At 39.1% G+C, this 16,427-nt stretch overlaps 1 protein-coding gene across 1 annotated transcript in view; it reads left to right on the forward strand.

The window, feature by feature from the left end:
* LOC126210053 (BTB/POZ domain-containing protein 17) overlaps positions 1-16,427 on the forward strand; it is a 141,103-nt gene that overhangs the window by 84,469 nt on the left and 40,207 nt on the right. The window contains exon 6 of the mRNA XM_049939170.1: positions 8,458-8,594. Coding sequence (XP_049795127.1) covers positions 8,458-8,594 — 137 coding nt within the window. The remainder of the gene's footprint in view (positions 1-8,457; positions 8,595-16,427) is intronic.

Raw genomic sequence — 16,427 nt, forward strand, 5'->3', positions numbered from 1 at the left:
CGATTTTCGTGCAAAAAGAAAGATGGATTTTGTAATTCTGTAGAAAAAATGGATCCGTATTTGGACACATGTTTTTTGTAGGTCAGCATTAAATATTCAAGCTTCACTTCTTTTTTACTAATTTCATTGTAAAGCAGCACTTGCTAATTTTCTAGGGGCATCATATCGAGTTAGCAGTGCCCGTAGTGTGAAGAATGTACAGTTCTAAACGTAATGTTACCTTTGCTATCAAATTCTGTTTATACAAAACTCCAGAAATGATTAAACATCAAATCTCCAACATCGCTGGGGCTGGAAAGAGATCCTCCAAGAACAGGACCAACAATGGCTGAAGAGAATTGTTCAACATGACAGAAGTACAGCCCTTCCGGAAATTGCATTGCTGCAGATTTCAATGCTGAGCCATCAAGAAGTGTCAGCATGCGAACCATTCAATGAAACATCATCGAGATGAGCTTTCAGAGCTAAAGGCTCACTCATGTACCCTTGATGAATGCCCAACACACAGCTTTATGCCTCGCCTGGGCCCATCAACACCGACATTGGACAGTTGATGACTGGAAACATGTTGCCTGGTCGGACGAGTCATGTTTCAAATTGTATCGAGCGGATGGACATGTACTGGTATGGAGACAACCTCCTGAATCCATGGACCCTGCATGGCAGCAGTGGACTGTTCAAGCTAATGGAGGCTCTGTAATGGTGTGGGGCGTGAGCAGTATGAGTGGTATGGGACCAGAATACACTTCTGAGTTTAAACACTTCCGCTGGCCACCAAACTCCTCAGAAATGAACGTTATTGAGCATATCTGGGATACCTTACAACGTGCATTTCAGAAGAGAGATGCCCACCCCCTCATACTGTTAAGGATTTATGGATAGCCCTGCAGGATTCATGGTGTCAGTTCCCTCCATCACTACTTCAGACATTAGTCGAGTCCATGCCACATTGTGTTGCAACACTTCTGCACGCTCACAGGGCCCCTACAAGATATTAGGCAGGTGTACCAGTTTTTTTGGCTCTTCGGTGTATTTTCCCCTAGTTAAAGTGTTATTCTTCACATCAATGAATATCTTACACTATGCATTTTCTAAACGTACCTCTGTTCTTCCTCAGGGTTCAAGCTGTCTGCATGCCAAATTTCACTGTAATTGGTTCAGCAGATTAGTCATGAAAATGTAATAGGTAGTTACTTTCACATTAGTATGGATAAAACTTTCAACCACCAGTAGATCAGTACATAGTGATAAGTCTTCCCTGGTTCTGTTCTCGCTAATAGCACTTTTTGTAACTTGAGTTCTACATATATTGTCAAGCAAAATGTGAATTAACAAATAAGACACCTGGTATCAAAACCAGCCCCGTCACAAAATTTACAAATATGAGTTATCATTTTAGGGAAGAAATATATCATAAGAACATGCTTCAAAATTGGCCATGTCTTCGTGTTAAAGGGTGGTGAATTCTTGGTCATGCAGATGAGTGGATGGAAGGAACTGAATTCATAACTGTCCAGGTTAAAGGATGGGCAACAATCGTCAGGTCATAGCATTTGTGTTTCAGATCTTATGTCATTAGATTACTAGTAGGCAAAATAAGCCCTTACAGTGTATATTGTTTGAAGTCATATTTCATATGTACATTGGCAACACCAATATTCTGCACTAATTTCAATATTGCAGGCTTCTTACCATAACTGGTGCAAAAGTTATCCTATTTCCTGTGTACTTGTATGTTTTCATTATTGTGTAGTGTAACATGAAATGCCTGATATCATAATCTAAATGAGAGAAAATTGAAGACTTAAAACAACAACAGTGTCTATCATAACAATGATTCGATTAACATACTAGATTATTTGCAGATCATTTTTTTTTATTTTTATTTTTTATTTTTTTTTTAAAGATCTGAGTGAACAACAAACTTTTAGTGAGAGAAGTCCTAATTTTTCTCCTCAGTTTTCTTATGTTCTTCTTGATATGTTATCCAGTTTCTGTTGAAATGCCTTTTTTATTGCTATAAAGAAAAGTAATTGCAATGTCTCGATATTTTCATTTAATTGCTTTTTTTAGAAGATTTTGGAATTTAAAAAGTGTACAGTCTTATTAACAAAAATTATATAAAATTGCACCAAAAACAGCAAAATCAAAACTTAAATTAACAAAGAAATTGGTTGATTATGAAGCAGATTTCACAAAACAATGGAGTGTAAATATTAAGTCATTAAGGATGTAGCTACGAAAGAAAAATGTTTGTGATCATAGTTGTTTTGTCTGTAGAGGTTTTTCATACTATACGAGGTCTGTTCAAAAAATTCTGGAACTTTGTCCACAAAATTTTTCAGCACTTACCTTTTATTTATTGTGCATGTTCTCCTCCGAAATACTCTCCTTCACAATACATACACCGCTCCCAACACCATTACCACTTCCGAATGCAGTCTTGGTATGCCCCTTGCTGGATCACGGAAAGCACTGTCTGCGATTGTTCTTTTATCTCATCTCTTGTTGCTAATCTTCATCCTTTTAAAGGGGTTGTCAACTTTGGAAATTAAAGTAAGTCCTCAGGTGCCAGGTCTGGAAAGTAAGGAGGATGAGGCAGCACAGTGATTTCATTTTTTATGCAATAGTCGCGCATCAACAGGTTTGAAAATGTAGGTGCATTATTGTGATGCAAGAGCCATGAATTGTTTCGCTCACATTTCAAGCTGTTTCTTTCTCAGGATTTCACTACGTGATCCAACTGAAATTTTACATTCTTCTGCAATCTCTTTAACAGTCAGACTTTGATTGGCATGCACCATTTCATCTACATTCCTGACATGAGCGTCGTTGGTATATGTTGAACAGTGTGTTGAATGAGTGTCACGTTTAATGCCCATCCTACCATTTTAAACTGTGTGAACATTCGTAACACCTAGTAGGCTTAAGCACTTATCACCTTAGGTTTCCTGCATCATTTAATGTGTCTCTGTAAAAATTTTCTTGGGAGTAATGCAAAATTTAATGCAGATGTGTTGCACCTCTAACTCGAAATTCACAAACTGTGCGAGACAACATCATACTCAATACAGCACTAAACAGTAACTAACAGACGAAAAACAGTGAAACTTCCAACAGTTACACATTAAACACAGATGTGTGCACGGATGTCACACAACATTGGTGCAAAATTGTGAATGTTACAGAATTTTTTTAACAGACCTTGCATACCTTAAATAGTGAATCATAATTTTTTTTAATAAAAATGTCATTTTATTTTCAGTTATTAATCACAAAAAATTGCAAGTATTCATGATAAATTCAACTTTGGCAGAAAAAATAAATTAGAAAATAAAGATGTTCACATTTTGTTTGCAAAGAGGCCAATGCGAAAAGGCAAGATATTGAAAATTAAAATATTTCACAACATGCTCTTATTTTCAGTGCAGAAAAGTAATCATCCCTCCCTGCCCAAAATTCAAAAAGTGATATATTCCAAAATTGTATTTTGATTTGACTAATTGTTGAGTATGTTGGGGCAAGGGGTGGAGGAAAATTATGATTGAAAATTGGGTTGCAAATACTGAATGATTGAGAAATACTGTATTAGATGATATCAGCCATAATCAAGTATTTTTACTTACCATGGCTTCTCATGCCCAAACCCAACCCTATTATCCCTTTCATAATGATTGAACCCTGACTTTGATCTCACATTCTTATCATATTGCTTATGAACAATATGATATACCTTGCCGGAACCGTGGAAATGTCTACTTTTATCTAGTGTATGATATTACATCTAAGTTGAAAGGTGGGCGACATACGTGGTAATTTTGAAGAGAAACTGTGCTTTTTCTAGCAACTTCAAGAATTCATAAGAATCAGACCAAAATTAGGAGAAAAATTTCCTTTGCACAGTTTAAATACACAACCTTGTTCTATTTACAGGCTGGTTTTTGTTGTTTCTGATTACTCATTTCATTGTTATAATGTCAAATGCAAGATGCTGTGATTGAGCTTACTGTTGGAGCCGTTGCGATGGTACTCCTCGTGTTTGTTAGTTAAGAGTTTTTAAAGCAATTTTGTTAGTAGCTGTGATATGTGCGAGTCTGTGGTGGAATGTAGTTGTCACACCACCATTGCAATGCACAATAAGCGCCTGTTCATCAGCAAAGAATGGTAACTTTGTTGTCGCATTTTAATACAGCATACAGCATCAGTTTTTGTTGTGAGTGGAGCGAAATAATATGGGAAATGGCAAATAAATGTTTGATGTATAAGCAGCTCTCAATAAATGAGCATTTGTATAGCACTTTTCAACAGTAAATGGAAAAATCGATTATCTCAAATAAATTTTGCAGTTAAGAATGATGACTGAAATAAAACCTACCTTAATAGCTTTTGCTGTTGGCTGAGGTATCGCTGCTCCTATTTCAGTTGTCTGCTTGGATCAACAGTGGTTCTATTGCTATCTCAATACTGTGGGCTCTATGTGCGTAACTGTTGTCAAATTTGTATACATGACTCACTGAATTCCTCCAGAGACTTTGGGGAACACCTTCCAGAGCACAGCAACACAACTGTGAAGTATCATTTATTTTAAAATTCTTGTTCTCCTTTGTTATCTTGTTCTTAACAAATGCCCACATAAGTTCAGTGGTGTTCAAATTACAATGCACTACAGGCAGCCGCACAAGTTTAATTTCATCATCCACTGATCGCAGTATACTTTACGAAAGGTATTCGTGCACCCTGAATTTCGGTCGCACTTATTCCACTAGGCCAGCTTCAGTAAATTCCTCATATGATGGAGGTTGGAAGCTCTGCATTATTGCTTTCCAGCCACTCAATAATATAATTGTTTCTCCACTTTGTAGATGGATTTCATGATGTTGGATTCATCGTGTTACATGGAGCCTGATCTAAAACAGTTGCAGATCTGTTTCGTAATTTTTAGAGAACTCTCCTAAACCACTCTTTGTAGTGTCTGGCGTTCATTTCAGAATGATGATCTGTACCTCCTTTTTGCACAGTAAAACATAAACCAGCATTTTCCACGAACGCATTTTCATTCCCAGTGTGGCAGAATCAGACAATGTTTGAATTCCTCCTTTCCAGCCATTCCACTCTTTAACAATTCCTCTGTGATTACCTTATACATTTTCTGATGCATAAGGTACTTTTTGTTCTTGCACACCAACAAACCTTGAATGATTTGCATCATGCCAGAGCTCATCAGTGTAATAAATAATCCATCCAGTGTTGCGCAAATGTTTTATTTCCCCGCAAGCACTCATCTATTTTTCCTGCTACTTGGTTGTTTTCCATCAGCATAGGTTTTTTGTTGAACTTTTTGTGTCTGAAGTCCAATTTTCGAATAGCACGCCAAAGGATTGTTTCACTCAATCTGGAAAATCTTCCATGTCAGTCTCTTAACTTTTCCAGTACAGCTGCCACTGTTGGAAACTGCTTTTCCACATAGAATTCGAGGATTTTTCTTCTACGACTCCCTTGTAAACTCATCCAATACAGACTTCTGTCACCTGCCAGAACTCGTTTTGTTATACAAGACAAGAAGTTTGTCTGTATTCTCTCAGAATTCGCTTCACTGTACTTTCACTAATACCGAGACGTTCAGAAATTCTCTTCACTCGCTGTGATACAGAACTGCTCGCGTTCTTATTATAGACTTCTTACAAATTCGTAAATGATGCATGGTTTCACAGAAAAAATAAATAAATTAAAGATGCGATATTAGTAATCTTCTTAAATTTATAAGCATAAAAACATAACAGCTGTGTAAGGCAACAACAGAGCTTGCATTTACACATTTTGTCCTGTTAATATGTATCACCATTAGGCAAATTGCAACAATCTATGCCTCTCTTTGCTAGGACAAAACAACAATTGGAAAGCAACAGCACATCATCTGGAAGTTGAGTAGTGTGTGGTCGTATCTTTAAACTGTACAAAGAAAATTTTCTCCTAATTGCAGTCAGACTTCTATAACTCCTCAAATTTGACACTCACCAAGAAATAATAGAAAAAAGCACATTTTCTGTTAAATATTAAACATATGCCACCATCTTTTCAACTAAAATGTAATAGTCATACACCAAATAAAAGTATACATTTCCATTTTCCAGCAAGGTATAACACATCGATGTTCGTCATGCTCTGTGACCAGAACATGAGCTTGTGCATGAATGGATAATAGGGGTGGTATGCAGGGGTATATTGCCCACACAGTATTTTTATACAAATAATATATATAATAGTCATGTATATGGAAAATTTGGTTGAAATTGCTCCAGACATTCCTGAGGTATGCTTCTATGCCAGCCCCAACACCTTATAAGGCAAGCAGTTCTTACTCACAGTGTTCTTCTTTCCAGATAGTAGATAAGTGTACAAAGCTCAGTCGAAATTGATCCAATAGTTTAGGAGGAGCTATAGACCATACATTCATTTTTATAATATGCACTGTTCAAAAGAATTAGGGGAACACATGTATCAGCATCCAGTTTGTTAAATCTTTTCATACAGGCAACCGCCGGCCGGAGTGGCCAAGCAGTTCTAGGCGCTACAGTCTGGAACCACGCGACCGCTACAGTTGCAGGTTCGAATCCTTCCTGGGGCATGGATGTGTGTGATGTCCTTAGGTTAGTTAGGTTTAAGTAGTTCTAAGTTCTAGGGGACTGATGACCTTAGAAGTTAAGTCCCATAGTGCTCAGAGCCATACAGGCAATACCTCTGGTCATATTACATGGCTTTAGATCTTCACTTTAAATGTAGGCAAAAATTAAAATCGTTCACCATCTGTTGGCTGTGTTATGCGGTTACTGTGTTGTTACAGTGTCAGGTGACTTCTCAGAAGGAAGTGAATGCCTGTGTCCTAGTGTTTTCTTGTGAGGTACACAGGTGTAAGTTTTTACTTGTGGATGTTGTGTTTGACCAAGCTCATACATTGTAACATCTTAATGTAGTGCAAGTTGCAAGGCGGTCTGTTTGATCCAAAAAGGATGGACTTTTGGTTGTGTTGCTGCAGATGCCATTGCCTCTCCATGGGTCATCCATGGGTTGTGCCCACATTACAGAGAGACAGGTCAGTACACAAGGCAAGTTGGACAAGGTCGCCGACACATGACAATCCCACACGAAGACCGATATCTGGCCATCTCTGCTTTGTGGCATCGTCTGGTTATTGCCAGAGTGCTGCAAGATGATCTCAGAATGGCCACTGGAGCCACTGTTTCCAATCAGACTTTAATGAACAAGTTACGAGAAAGACTCCAGATATCGTGTTTGAGGAACCTGCTTGACATATCATCTTGCAGCTCTACTTCAGTTCTGCCATTCCAGTGTCAACTGGCAACTGCATCACTGACAAAACATGTTATTCACACAAGAGTCCAGATATCCTCTGATGGAAGGCAGTGGCCGTGTTTGTGTGCGGAGAACCACAGTAAGCCGTACCTGCCAAATGTTATTCAGGAAAGCAAAGATTTCCAGTGTTTTGTGATGTGGTGTGGAAGCATCAGTGATGACAGCCCTACAGATCTTGCCATTGTCCATGGTCACCCTATCACAGGCAGTACATCAAACAGGTCCTGTTGGACCGTGTGGTGGCTGCTGTCCCTGAATTCCTTTTAATGCCAGAGCCTGCGTGCCGAGCTTTGGCAGAGATGTCCTGCGAAGCGTGGACATTGAAGTAACGGAATGACCAACGGTGGGTCCGGACCTAAACCCCATCGTGCACATATGAAACATGCTTGACAGACATATTTGTGGAAGTCCTGCTCCAGCACACTGTCCATGAGCTCTCATGGGCTCTCATTGAAGAATGGGAATGGATACCACCAGGTGACCTTCATAGACACATACGGAACATGCTGTATAGATATCAGACAGTGATAAATGCTCACGGAGGGCATCCACATTATGGAAGCTCTGAGAGTCCAGTGAAAAACATGTAGGATGATGGGATGGAGGATTGCTTCCACTTTGTTTTTGAAACCTGTTGAACTGGACGTTTCAGTTCTTTCCATGTAAACAATCGAGGATGTGATCGTGTTCCATTGTGTCCCAGTATTTTCTGGTGAGGTAAGGTACACAGGTGGCAGTTGTCATTTGTGGACATTGTATTCAAGCACACGCAACGCGACATCTTAATGCAGTGCAAGTTGTGAGGCTGGCCTGTTTAATCCACAAAGGATGAAAATATAGAGGTATAATTTGGTAACATACCTTAATTATTGCTCAGTGGGATATAGCAGACAGCCAAAGCCATGTTCCCCTATTTCTTTAGAGTAGTGTATATGGACTATGATTCAGTACTCGTTCTTGAGCATGAGAATGATGGTGCGGAAATTTTCTACAGTTATGTCGTCATTCTACATTATGTCTGAGAACCACTGAAACAAGATTTTTTAATGATTCTCAAATTAGCATATGCTTTTCTTCTTTTTACAGATTTGTCAGAATTTTGTAAAGTGGAACATCGAACTTGTTGTTCGGTACTCTGACTTCGGCTCTTTTGAACCAGAAATCCTACAGCTTCTGCTGCAACAGAATGACATAGTAGCGCATGATGAAATGGCAGTATACAAGTAAGACTTTAAATTGATACAGTACCATGCTAAGTAGCTTAATGAATGGGAGTAGAAGTAGTGGAACTAGGCAGCCAGCAAGGCACAGATGTTGGGACTGTGGACAGAAATATTTTTATACATACCATGAATCAGAAGCTAGATTGCCCCCCCCCCCCCTCTCTCTCTCTCTCTCTCTCTCACACACACACACACACACACACACGCACACACACACACACGCACGCACGCACACGCTATGCAAGTTTCCAGGTCCAAGAGATCTACGTCCTTGAGGCCATTCTGTATGTACGTCGTTCATTTTCTTCTCTTCAGGGGATTGAAGCATTTGTCCAATCCAAGATTCATAGCCACAATTTTAAATATAGCACCTGGCTTTCCCTGTAAATCATAGACTTTTGTGCTCATTAGTTTTCCCTATTCTGTTGTGTGTTATCATGAATCCTGCCAAATGTCTTTCTCAAAATTTTCCTTTCAGAGATTTTTTGTTTCAGTTTTTCTGATTGTGGTAAATTCCAAGTCTCATGAACATATATTAGAAAAAGTGTGATAAGAGTTTTATGTTCGTGGATTTTTTAATTTCTTAAGATAAGTGTACATTTTATTGTACTCAGAAATGCATGATTCCACTTATTTTATTTTTCCCCATTATTTATTTGTTCTTTGATATTTTTGTATGTTGTTAAATTGTTTTCAGGGTAAGTAAACTGATCTTCTTATTTGCGGTACTAGGCTAGTTTTCTGTCACTCAATTGAGCATTTAGTTTTTCCACTCCCGCTCCAAGTAAGATATTGCATAATATTGTGTATTAATTCCTTGTTCATTTTCTCCTAACATTATTATATCATCCGCATATGCCAGTATGCTAAATCCTTGTGTTTATTATTTAATGCAAATGTCTTTTTTAATACAAAATGTTCTGGGAGTGTTGTGTTCTACATGTTATAAAGTAACTGTACCCGTGTTCCTCTGTTATTGAAGTCTCGTTTTCAGACACAGGCCAGCTGGTTTCTAATTATGCAAATGCAAATGCAACACACACAGACACACACACACACACACACACACACACACACACTCACTCACTCACTCACTCACTCACTCACTCAGAGTCTCTGGCAGCTGAAGCTAGGGGCTAGATAGATAAGGACAATGACTAACAAATATTGAGGCCAGGAGGGTTATGGGAATGTAGGACATATTGCAAGGAGAGTTCTCACATGTGCAGTTCAGAAAAGCTGGTGTTGGTGAGAAGGATCAAGAGGGCACAGTTTGTGAAGCAGTCATTAAAATGAAGAATGTCGTGTTAGGTGGCATGCTCACCAACGGAGTGGTCCAGCTGTTTCTTGGCCACAGTTTGTCAGTGGCTATTCATGTGGACAGACAGCCTGTTGGTTGTCATGCCTACGTAAAATGCAGCACAGTGGTTTGCAGCTTAGCTTATAGATCACTGGTTTCACACGTAGCCCTGTCTTCGATGGGATAGGTGATTTTTGTGACTGGAATATAGTAAGTGATGGTGGGAGGATGTATGGGACAGGTCTTGCATCTAGGTCTGTTATAGGAATATGAGCCATGATGCAAGGGGTTGGTAGTAGAAGTTAGGTAGGTACGGACAAGGATATTTATTACAGAGATAGACCTTGATGTAAGACATGTCCTATACATCCTCCCACCACCACCTACTCCAGTTTGGTCAAAAACATAATCTATCCCATCAAAAACAGGGCTACCTGTGAAACCAGTCATGTGATCTACAAGCTAAGCTGCAACCACTGTGCTGCATTCTACGTGAGCATGACAACCAAATGGCTGTCTCTCCGTGTCAATGGCCATCAACAAACTGTGGCCAAAAAACAGGTGAACCACCCTGTTGCTGAGTATGTCGCCCCTCACGACGTTCTTCATTTCAATGACAGCTTCACAACCTGTGGCTTCTCCTTCCCATCAACACCAGCTTTCCTGAATTGCACAGGTGGGAACTCTCCCTGCAATATATCCTGTGTTCCCCTAGCCTCAACCCATCGTAGTCATTGTCCTTACCCATCCAGCCCTTTCCCTGTTCCATTTCCAACACTACACAGCCCTCTATTCCACGAGCGCACCTTCAGACTTTTTACTTCTCTCCTTTTCCGCTAGCCCTCCTGCCCACCCTCTGTCTAAACTCCCAGCTATACCTAACTGCCCTACTGTCCCTCCACCTCATCTCTGTATACTCCAATAAGCAGCACTCTACTGCCCCCACCCCTGTCCTTCTATCCTTCCCCCTCCCTACACCAGCCTCCTCTTTAGGCCCATCACCTCGTTGACTCTCTCATCATGCACTGCTGCTCGCAGTCTGGCTGCACTGCCAGAGACCATGGTTATTTGGGGGGGGGGGGGGTTCTGTATGGTGTCTGCTTTTGATGAAGGCCTTGTTGGACGAAAGCTCATTTTCCAACATTCTTTTTGCTGTGCGCATCTGTGACTCAGTATCTTCACTGTATGGTGAGTAGCAACTATCCTTTCCATAAAACCACATTAATGTTTTATATTGTTGTTGTTTTGTTCCACTAAATAAGAGTGTAAGTGTGTAACATGCCTGTAGAGGAAAACAATAGAGGGTCATTTCAAAAAAGTTTAGCTCTTGATGTGAAGTACTTATGATCTTGCACTCATTCAAGTGAGGATCATCAAAACATGCACAAAATTTCTAATTTTTTGTCATTTTTGACAAACTATTACTTGGTTGTTAAGAATTTGTCTCCTTGTGACACTTTCTGCATTGATCCACTGCTAAGTGTAGCAGCCAGCTGAGAGATTGGAGGATTCTACGTTTAATAAGCTGATTGATATGATAACTCAAAGTTGAGAAATAATTTTCCATGTCAAATATTTTCCAAAGTTTGGCCATTAATTTTTCCTAACAAAAATCTTTATGAAGACCTCCCTTTGTAAGCATGTAAACTATTTTATGAGTAGCAAAATGACAAAGTCGTATACATTGCAGTTACTTCGTTTGGGAAATATCTCAAGATAAAGGAGATTCAGAAAAATTTTGCACCAGATTTTTATCTCCTTTGAAGTCCTTTCAAAAGAGAGGTCTTTAAATTTTAATGTTTAATGTCAAAATATTTCAGGCAGTTCTAAATTCAACTCATTGTATGGGTGAAAAATAAAATTGTGTTGCTCCATGGTGGGTTTATTCCTTTTGTCCTTGAACAGTTTGTTTTAAAATACGGTGATCTAATTGAATTGTCTGAATATTTTGGCATACTAGGCAATAAAAAATAATAATCAATGCTTTCTTTGAAAATTCAATGAGGAAAACATTTGTAAAATCATGTGTGTCATGTTTTATTTCATGTGAATTGTCTTCTGATTTACAACAACATACTTGATGTGATGAGAAACAGTAATGAATAAAACTTGTTATTATTTTACTTTTATCTGGTAGAAATGCTAGCAAAATGTCGTGAAGTTTGCACCTCATATTTTATGGTTGAAAAATGGAGTAATAACTTTTGAAACACGAAGAATTAGTGCAGACTATTTCACTTTTTGTGTAAAAAAACAGTCTTTTTCCACTCGCACAGCATAGGTTGTGGGTGCATTTTATGCACTTTTAGTTCTTCTATTGCAGTGCCTATATTGACGTGTTCATGGTGGCAACATATAAGCCACTTTGGACCAATGATCATATCCATTTTATCACTTGTCCAGACCTGATTTTGTATGCAGTTTGTATATTTTGTCCCTTTTTGAGGTGGCTAGCTCATTTTCTAACAGTGCCTCATGCTCTTCTGTTGTCTTTGTGTGGATGAGACAAAAGAGCTACTGACAGACATCCAAAATTTAGGAAGATCCATAATGCTCTATTTCACAACCTGCTTTTCACAGCATAGAAACCAGCAGTTGACAAACGAAATTCCTACATACTTCAGTAAACACTGGCGAAGCACCTTTCAAATCATATCCCTCTAACAGAGAATGAATCTGATCTTCTATTATACCTGCAATAACACAACTAATGTGCATCCAAGGTCTCCAATAAAAAAATGTACAAAAAGCTGCGATAGAGCAAATGTACCGCTTTGTCCGTTACAGTCTAAAGTTATGTAGGAAACACCTAATTTCCACTATCATGCTAGTACAAATTTAAAGCCAAACTGCTATGTGTCAACATGAGATTACTAATAATTGTCAGCAATACAACATTTGAAAGAGTATATAACCACAGTATTACACACCAAATCACTGAAATGTCACAGTTCAACATAATTTCAAGCTACTAGAGCTGGCAGTGGAAACACAGTTACGTTTGGCATGTGATATGTTGGTACTGAATGGCAGCTTAAATGAGAGAAGTGGGTAGTGTAGAAAATGCACAATTGTTGCAGGTCAGTTAGAAGCAAAACATTTGAAAGAGTATATAACCACAGTATTACACACCAAATCACTGAAATGTCACAGTTCAACATAATTTCAAGCTACTAGAGCTGGCAGTGGAAACACAGTTACGTTTGGCATGTGATATGTTGGTACTGAATGGCAGCTTAAATGAGAGAAGTGGGTAGTGTAGAAAATGCACAATTGTTGCAGGTCAGTTAGAAGCAATGGGAGAGACTCAGTCCAGTAGGGGGGCGGGGGGATCAAACCCACACAGTCATGTGTGTTTGAGTGGAAAGGGTTAGCCACGATGAAGTTTTGAAATGTGTCAACCCCATCTCCGAGGGTCCATGTCTGGTTGCCTGTCAAGTCCGGCTTAGGGTGGGTACCTCTCCCAGTCCTGCAGTGGGTGCTGAGGAACCCAGGCCTCTGCATGTATCTTATTGGTTCCACAGCCTGTCTGACTATACTGCAAAAACAAAACACTTATTTTACAACAGATCAAACTGGTTCTCCTCATTTTGGGCAACAGCAGCTGGAAAACTATGTGGATGATCCATCTAGGTAGTAGCAGATGCAGGAAGAGTTGCCAAAAGATTTACGCCTTGGAACAAAGGAGCTTCACAAGAAAAACATTAGCCAGTGTCTCTGGTTTTGCAGCCACTAATGTGTCATGTTCTGTGGAGATGTATTGCTTCAGTGTCTCGTTAATGCATTTCGTGGCAAATATATTTTCTAAGACTGTTGCATTGAGGAAAAGTGTTAATGAAATGAAATGAAACTTACATTTCTTTTAATGTTCTGATGAAACAAAGAACTTCAGGGAGCTAAGAACAAAACATGATATAAATTAAGGTTGTGGACCTGAAACTGTAGTGCATATTTTTGGCAAAATTCACATTGAATTTGTTTTTGTTTGTAAATGATTAGACATGCAAATTTAAAAGGTTGTTGCACTACGTGCCTGGAGACAGTCATAGAGCTTAGAAATGGATTATTATAAAAGATTATTGGGTGCTTTCTGACTGGAGTGTTTGCTTTTGCAAAAACCTCAGCAGTTTTTCCCAAAATGATCTTTACTTGCTTGCCCCTTTTTTTTTTTTAACAAATCATTGTTTCTGTAGAGAAGCAGCAGGATTTTCCTGCTTGTGAACAGAGTGCTTCTCTGATTTAAGGTAATTTGTGAGATTATTTTCCTTTTCCCACCCAAGTTGATGATTACAGAATCACAAAATATTGATTTGGACCTGTTGTTGCCAATTGATAGCCGTCTGATAAGTATGTGACAGTGATACAGATAGAACCAACATTGCTGGTGTGCAAGAAGAACTGAAACTAACTATGTTCACACATTAGAGGAAATTCTTTTGCATGGTCGAAATACATTGATAGGTTTTGTTTTCCAGTCGCAATAGTGTAGAGTGTGAATACCGTGAATTAGATGTCGAGCACAAGTGTAAAAACCCCAGAGGGGTGGTGAGTGGTGCCATGAAACAAGCCCTGCCCCGATCTCAGAGAGCAGCAAGCCTACACCTATGTCCTGTGTTTCTCTGGAAGCAGATCTGACACTCAATTGCAGGGATCGCCGATCCCTCCTGCTGTGTGAGGGTCATAATCTAACTTTGTGATGGACCAGGATTAGTCTCTTCACTAAATTCGAAAATAGGAAAACAATAAGCAACACTGGCAGTGTCGTAAATGAGGTAGTTCAGGACCAAACTTTACCAGTATTTGACACAACTACAATTCAAAAGATTGGCTGTCCTAAACGGCCACACAAATGCGTTTGCATTTTACCAACTTCTGAACTTTAGCTAGCTAACAAACATATGTGTTTCTTTGCCTTAAGATCCTGTTTCCCATGGCTGAGGCCTAAGTTGCATCACCCAATGTGTTTATTGTGGGGACCATTGAGCCACCCACAATTGATGTGGCACCAGAGCATCAAGCGGACCAATACGTTATAGCGTTTGTCCACTTCTTATTTTGCAAACATGTTCTTCCACACACTATCTTTCCAAATTGGGCTTCACCAGATGATTGGATGTATGTTCAACATTTGTATACAGAATATAAAGCTATTTCAAACTGGCGTCGGTGGTGGTGGTGGTGGTGGTGGTGGTGGTGGTCTGTCCGAAGACTGATTCAAAGCCGGTCTCCATGCTACTCTATCCTGAACAAGCCTCTTCACCAAATAACTTCTGCAATACACATCCTTCAGAATCTGCTCACTGTATTCATCTCTTTGTTTCCGCTCTACATTTCTACCCAGCACACATCCCTCCAGTACTAAATTGATGATCCCTTGATATCTCAGAATGTGTCCTATCAACTGATCCCATCTCCTAGTCAGGTTGTGCCGCAGGTTTCTTTTCTCCCCAATTCTATTCAGTACGACCTCTTTAGTTATGTGATCTACCTGTCTAATCTTCAGTATTATTTTGTAGCACCACCTTTCTAAAGCCTCTATTGTCCTCTTTTCTAAACTGTTTATCATCCATGTTTCACTTCATTACATGGCTACATTCCATACATATTCTTTCAGGAAGAACTTCCTAACACTTAAATCTATATTCGACATTCACAAATCTCTCTTCATCAGAAACCCTTTTCCTGCCCTAGCCAGTCTAGATTTTATGTCCCCACCATTTCAACTATCTTCAGTTATTTTACTGCCCAAATAGCAAAACTCATCTAGTACTTTTAGTATCTCATTTTGTGATCAAATTCCCTCAGCATCACCTTATTTAATGTGCCTACATTCCACTATCGTTGTTTCGCCTTTATTTATGTTCGTTGTATATCCTCCTTTCAAGTCACTGTCCGTTCTGTTCAACGGTTCTTCCAAGTCCTTTGCTGTCTCTGACAGAATTATGTATCATCAGCAAACCTCAAAGCCTTTATTTATCCTCTCTGAATTTTAATTCCTACTCCAAATTTTTTATTTGATTTCCTTTAATGCTTGCTGAATGTACAGATTGAATAATGTTGGGGTTAGGCTATGACCCTTACTCAGTCCCTTCTCAACCTTTGCCTCCTTTTTATGTCCATCGACTCTGAATAACTGCTGTCTGATTTCTGTACAAGTTTTAAATAACCTTTCGCTTCCTGTAATTTACTCTGATACCTCTGGTATTTCAAAGAGAGTATTCCAGTCAAGATTGTCAAAAGATTGCTCTAAGTGTACAAATGCTATAAACATATGTTTCCCTTTGCATGTTCCTAAATTTCTCCAGAGTCCAAACTGGTCTTTGCCGAGGTTGGCTTCTACCAGTTTTCTCATTCTTCTGTAAAGTATTTGTGTTAGTATTTTGCAACCAAGACTTGTTGAACTGATAGTTCAGTAATATTCACACTAGTCAGTACCTGCTTTCTTTGGAATTGGAATTATTACATTCTTCTTGAAGTCTGAAGATATTTCACCACTCTCATGCGCTGTGCAGCCCCAGGTGGAATAGTTTTGT

This window comes from Schistocerca nitens, chromosome 10 (genome assembly GCF_023898315.1).
Source record: "Schistocerca nitens isolate TAMUIC-IGC-003100 chromosome 10, iqSchNite1.1, whole genome shotgun sequence".
Classification (NCBI taxonomy): domain Eukaryota; kingdom Metazoa; phylum Arthropoda; class Insecta; order Orthoptera; family Acrididae; genus Schistocerca; species Schistocerca nitens.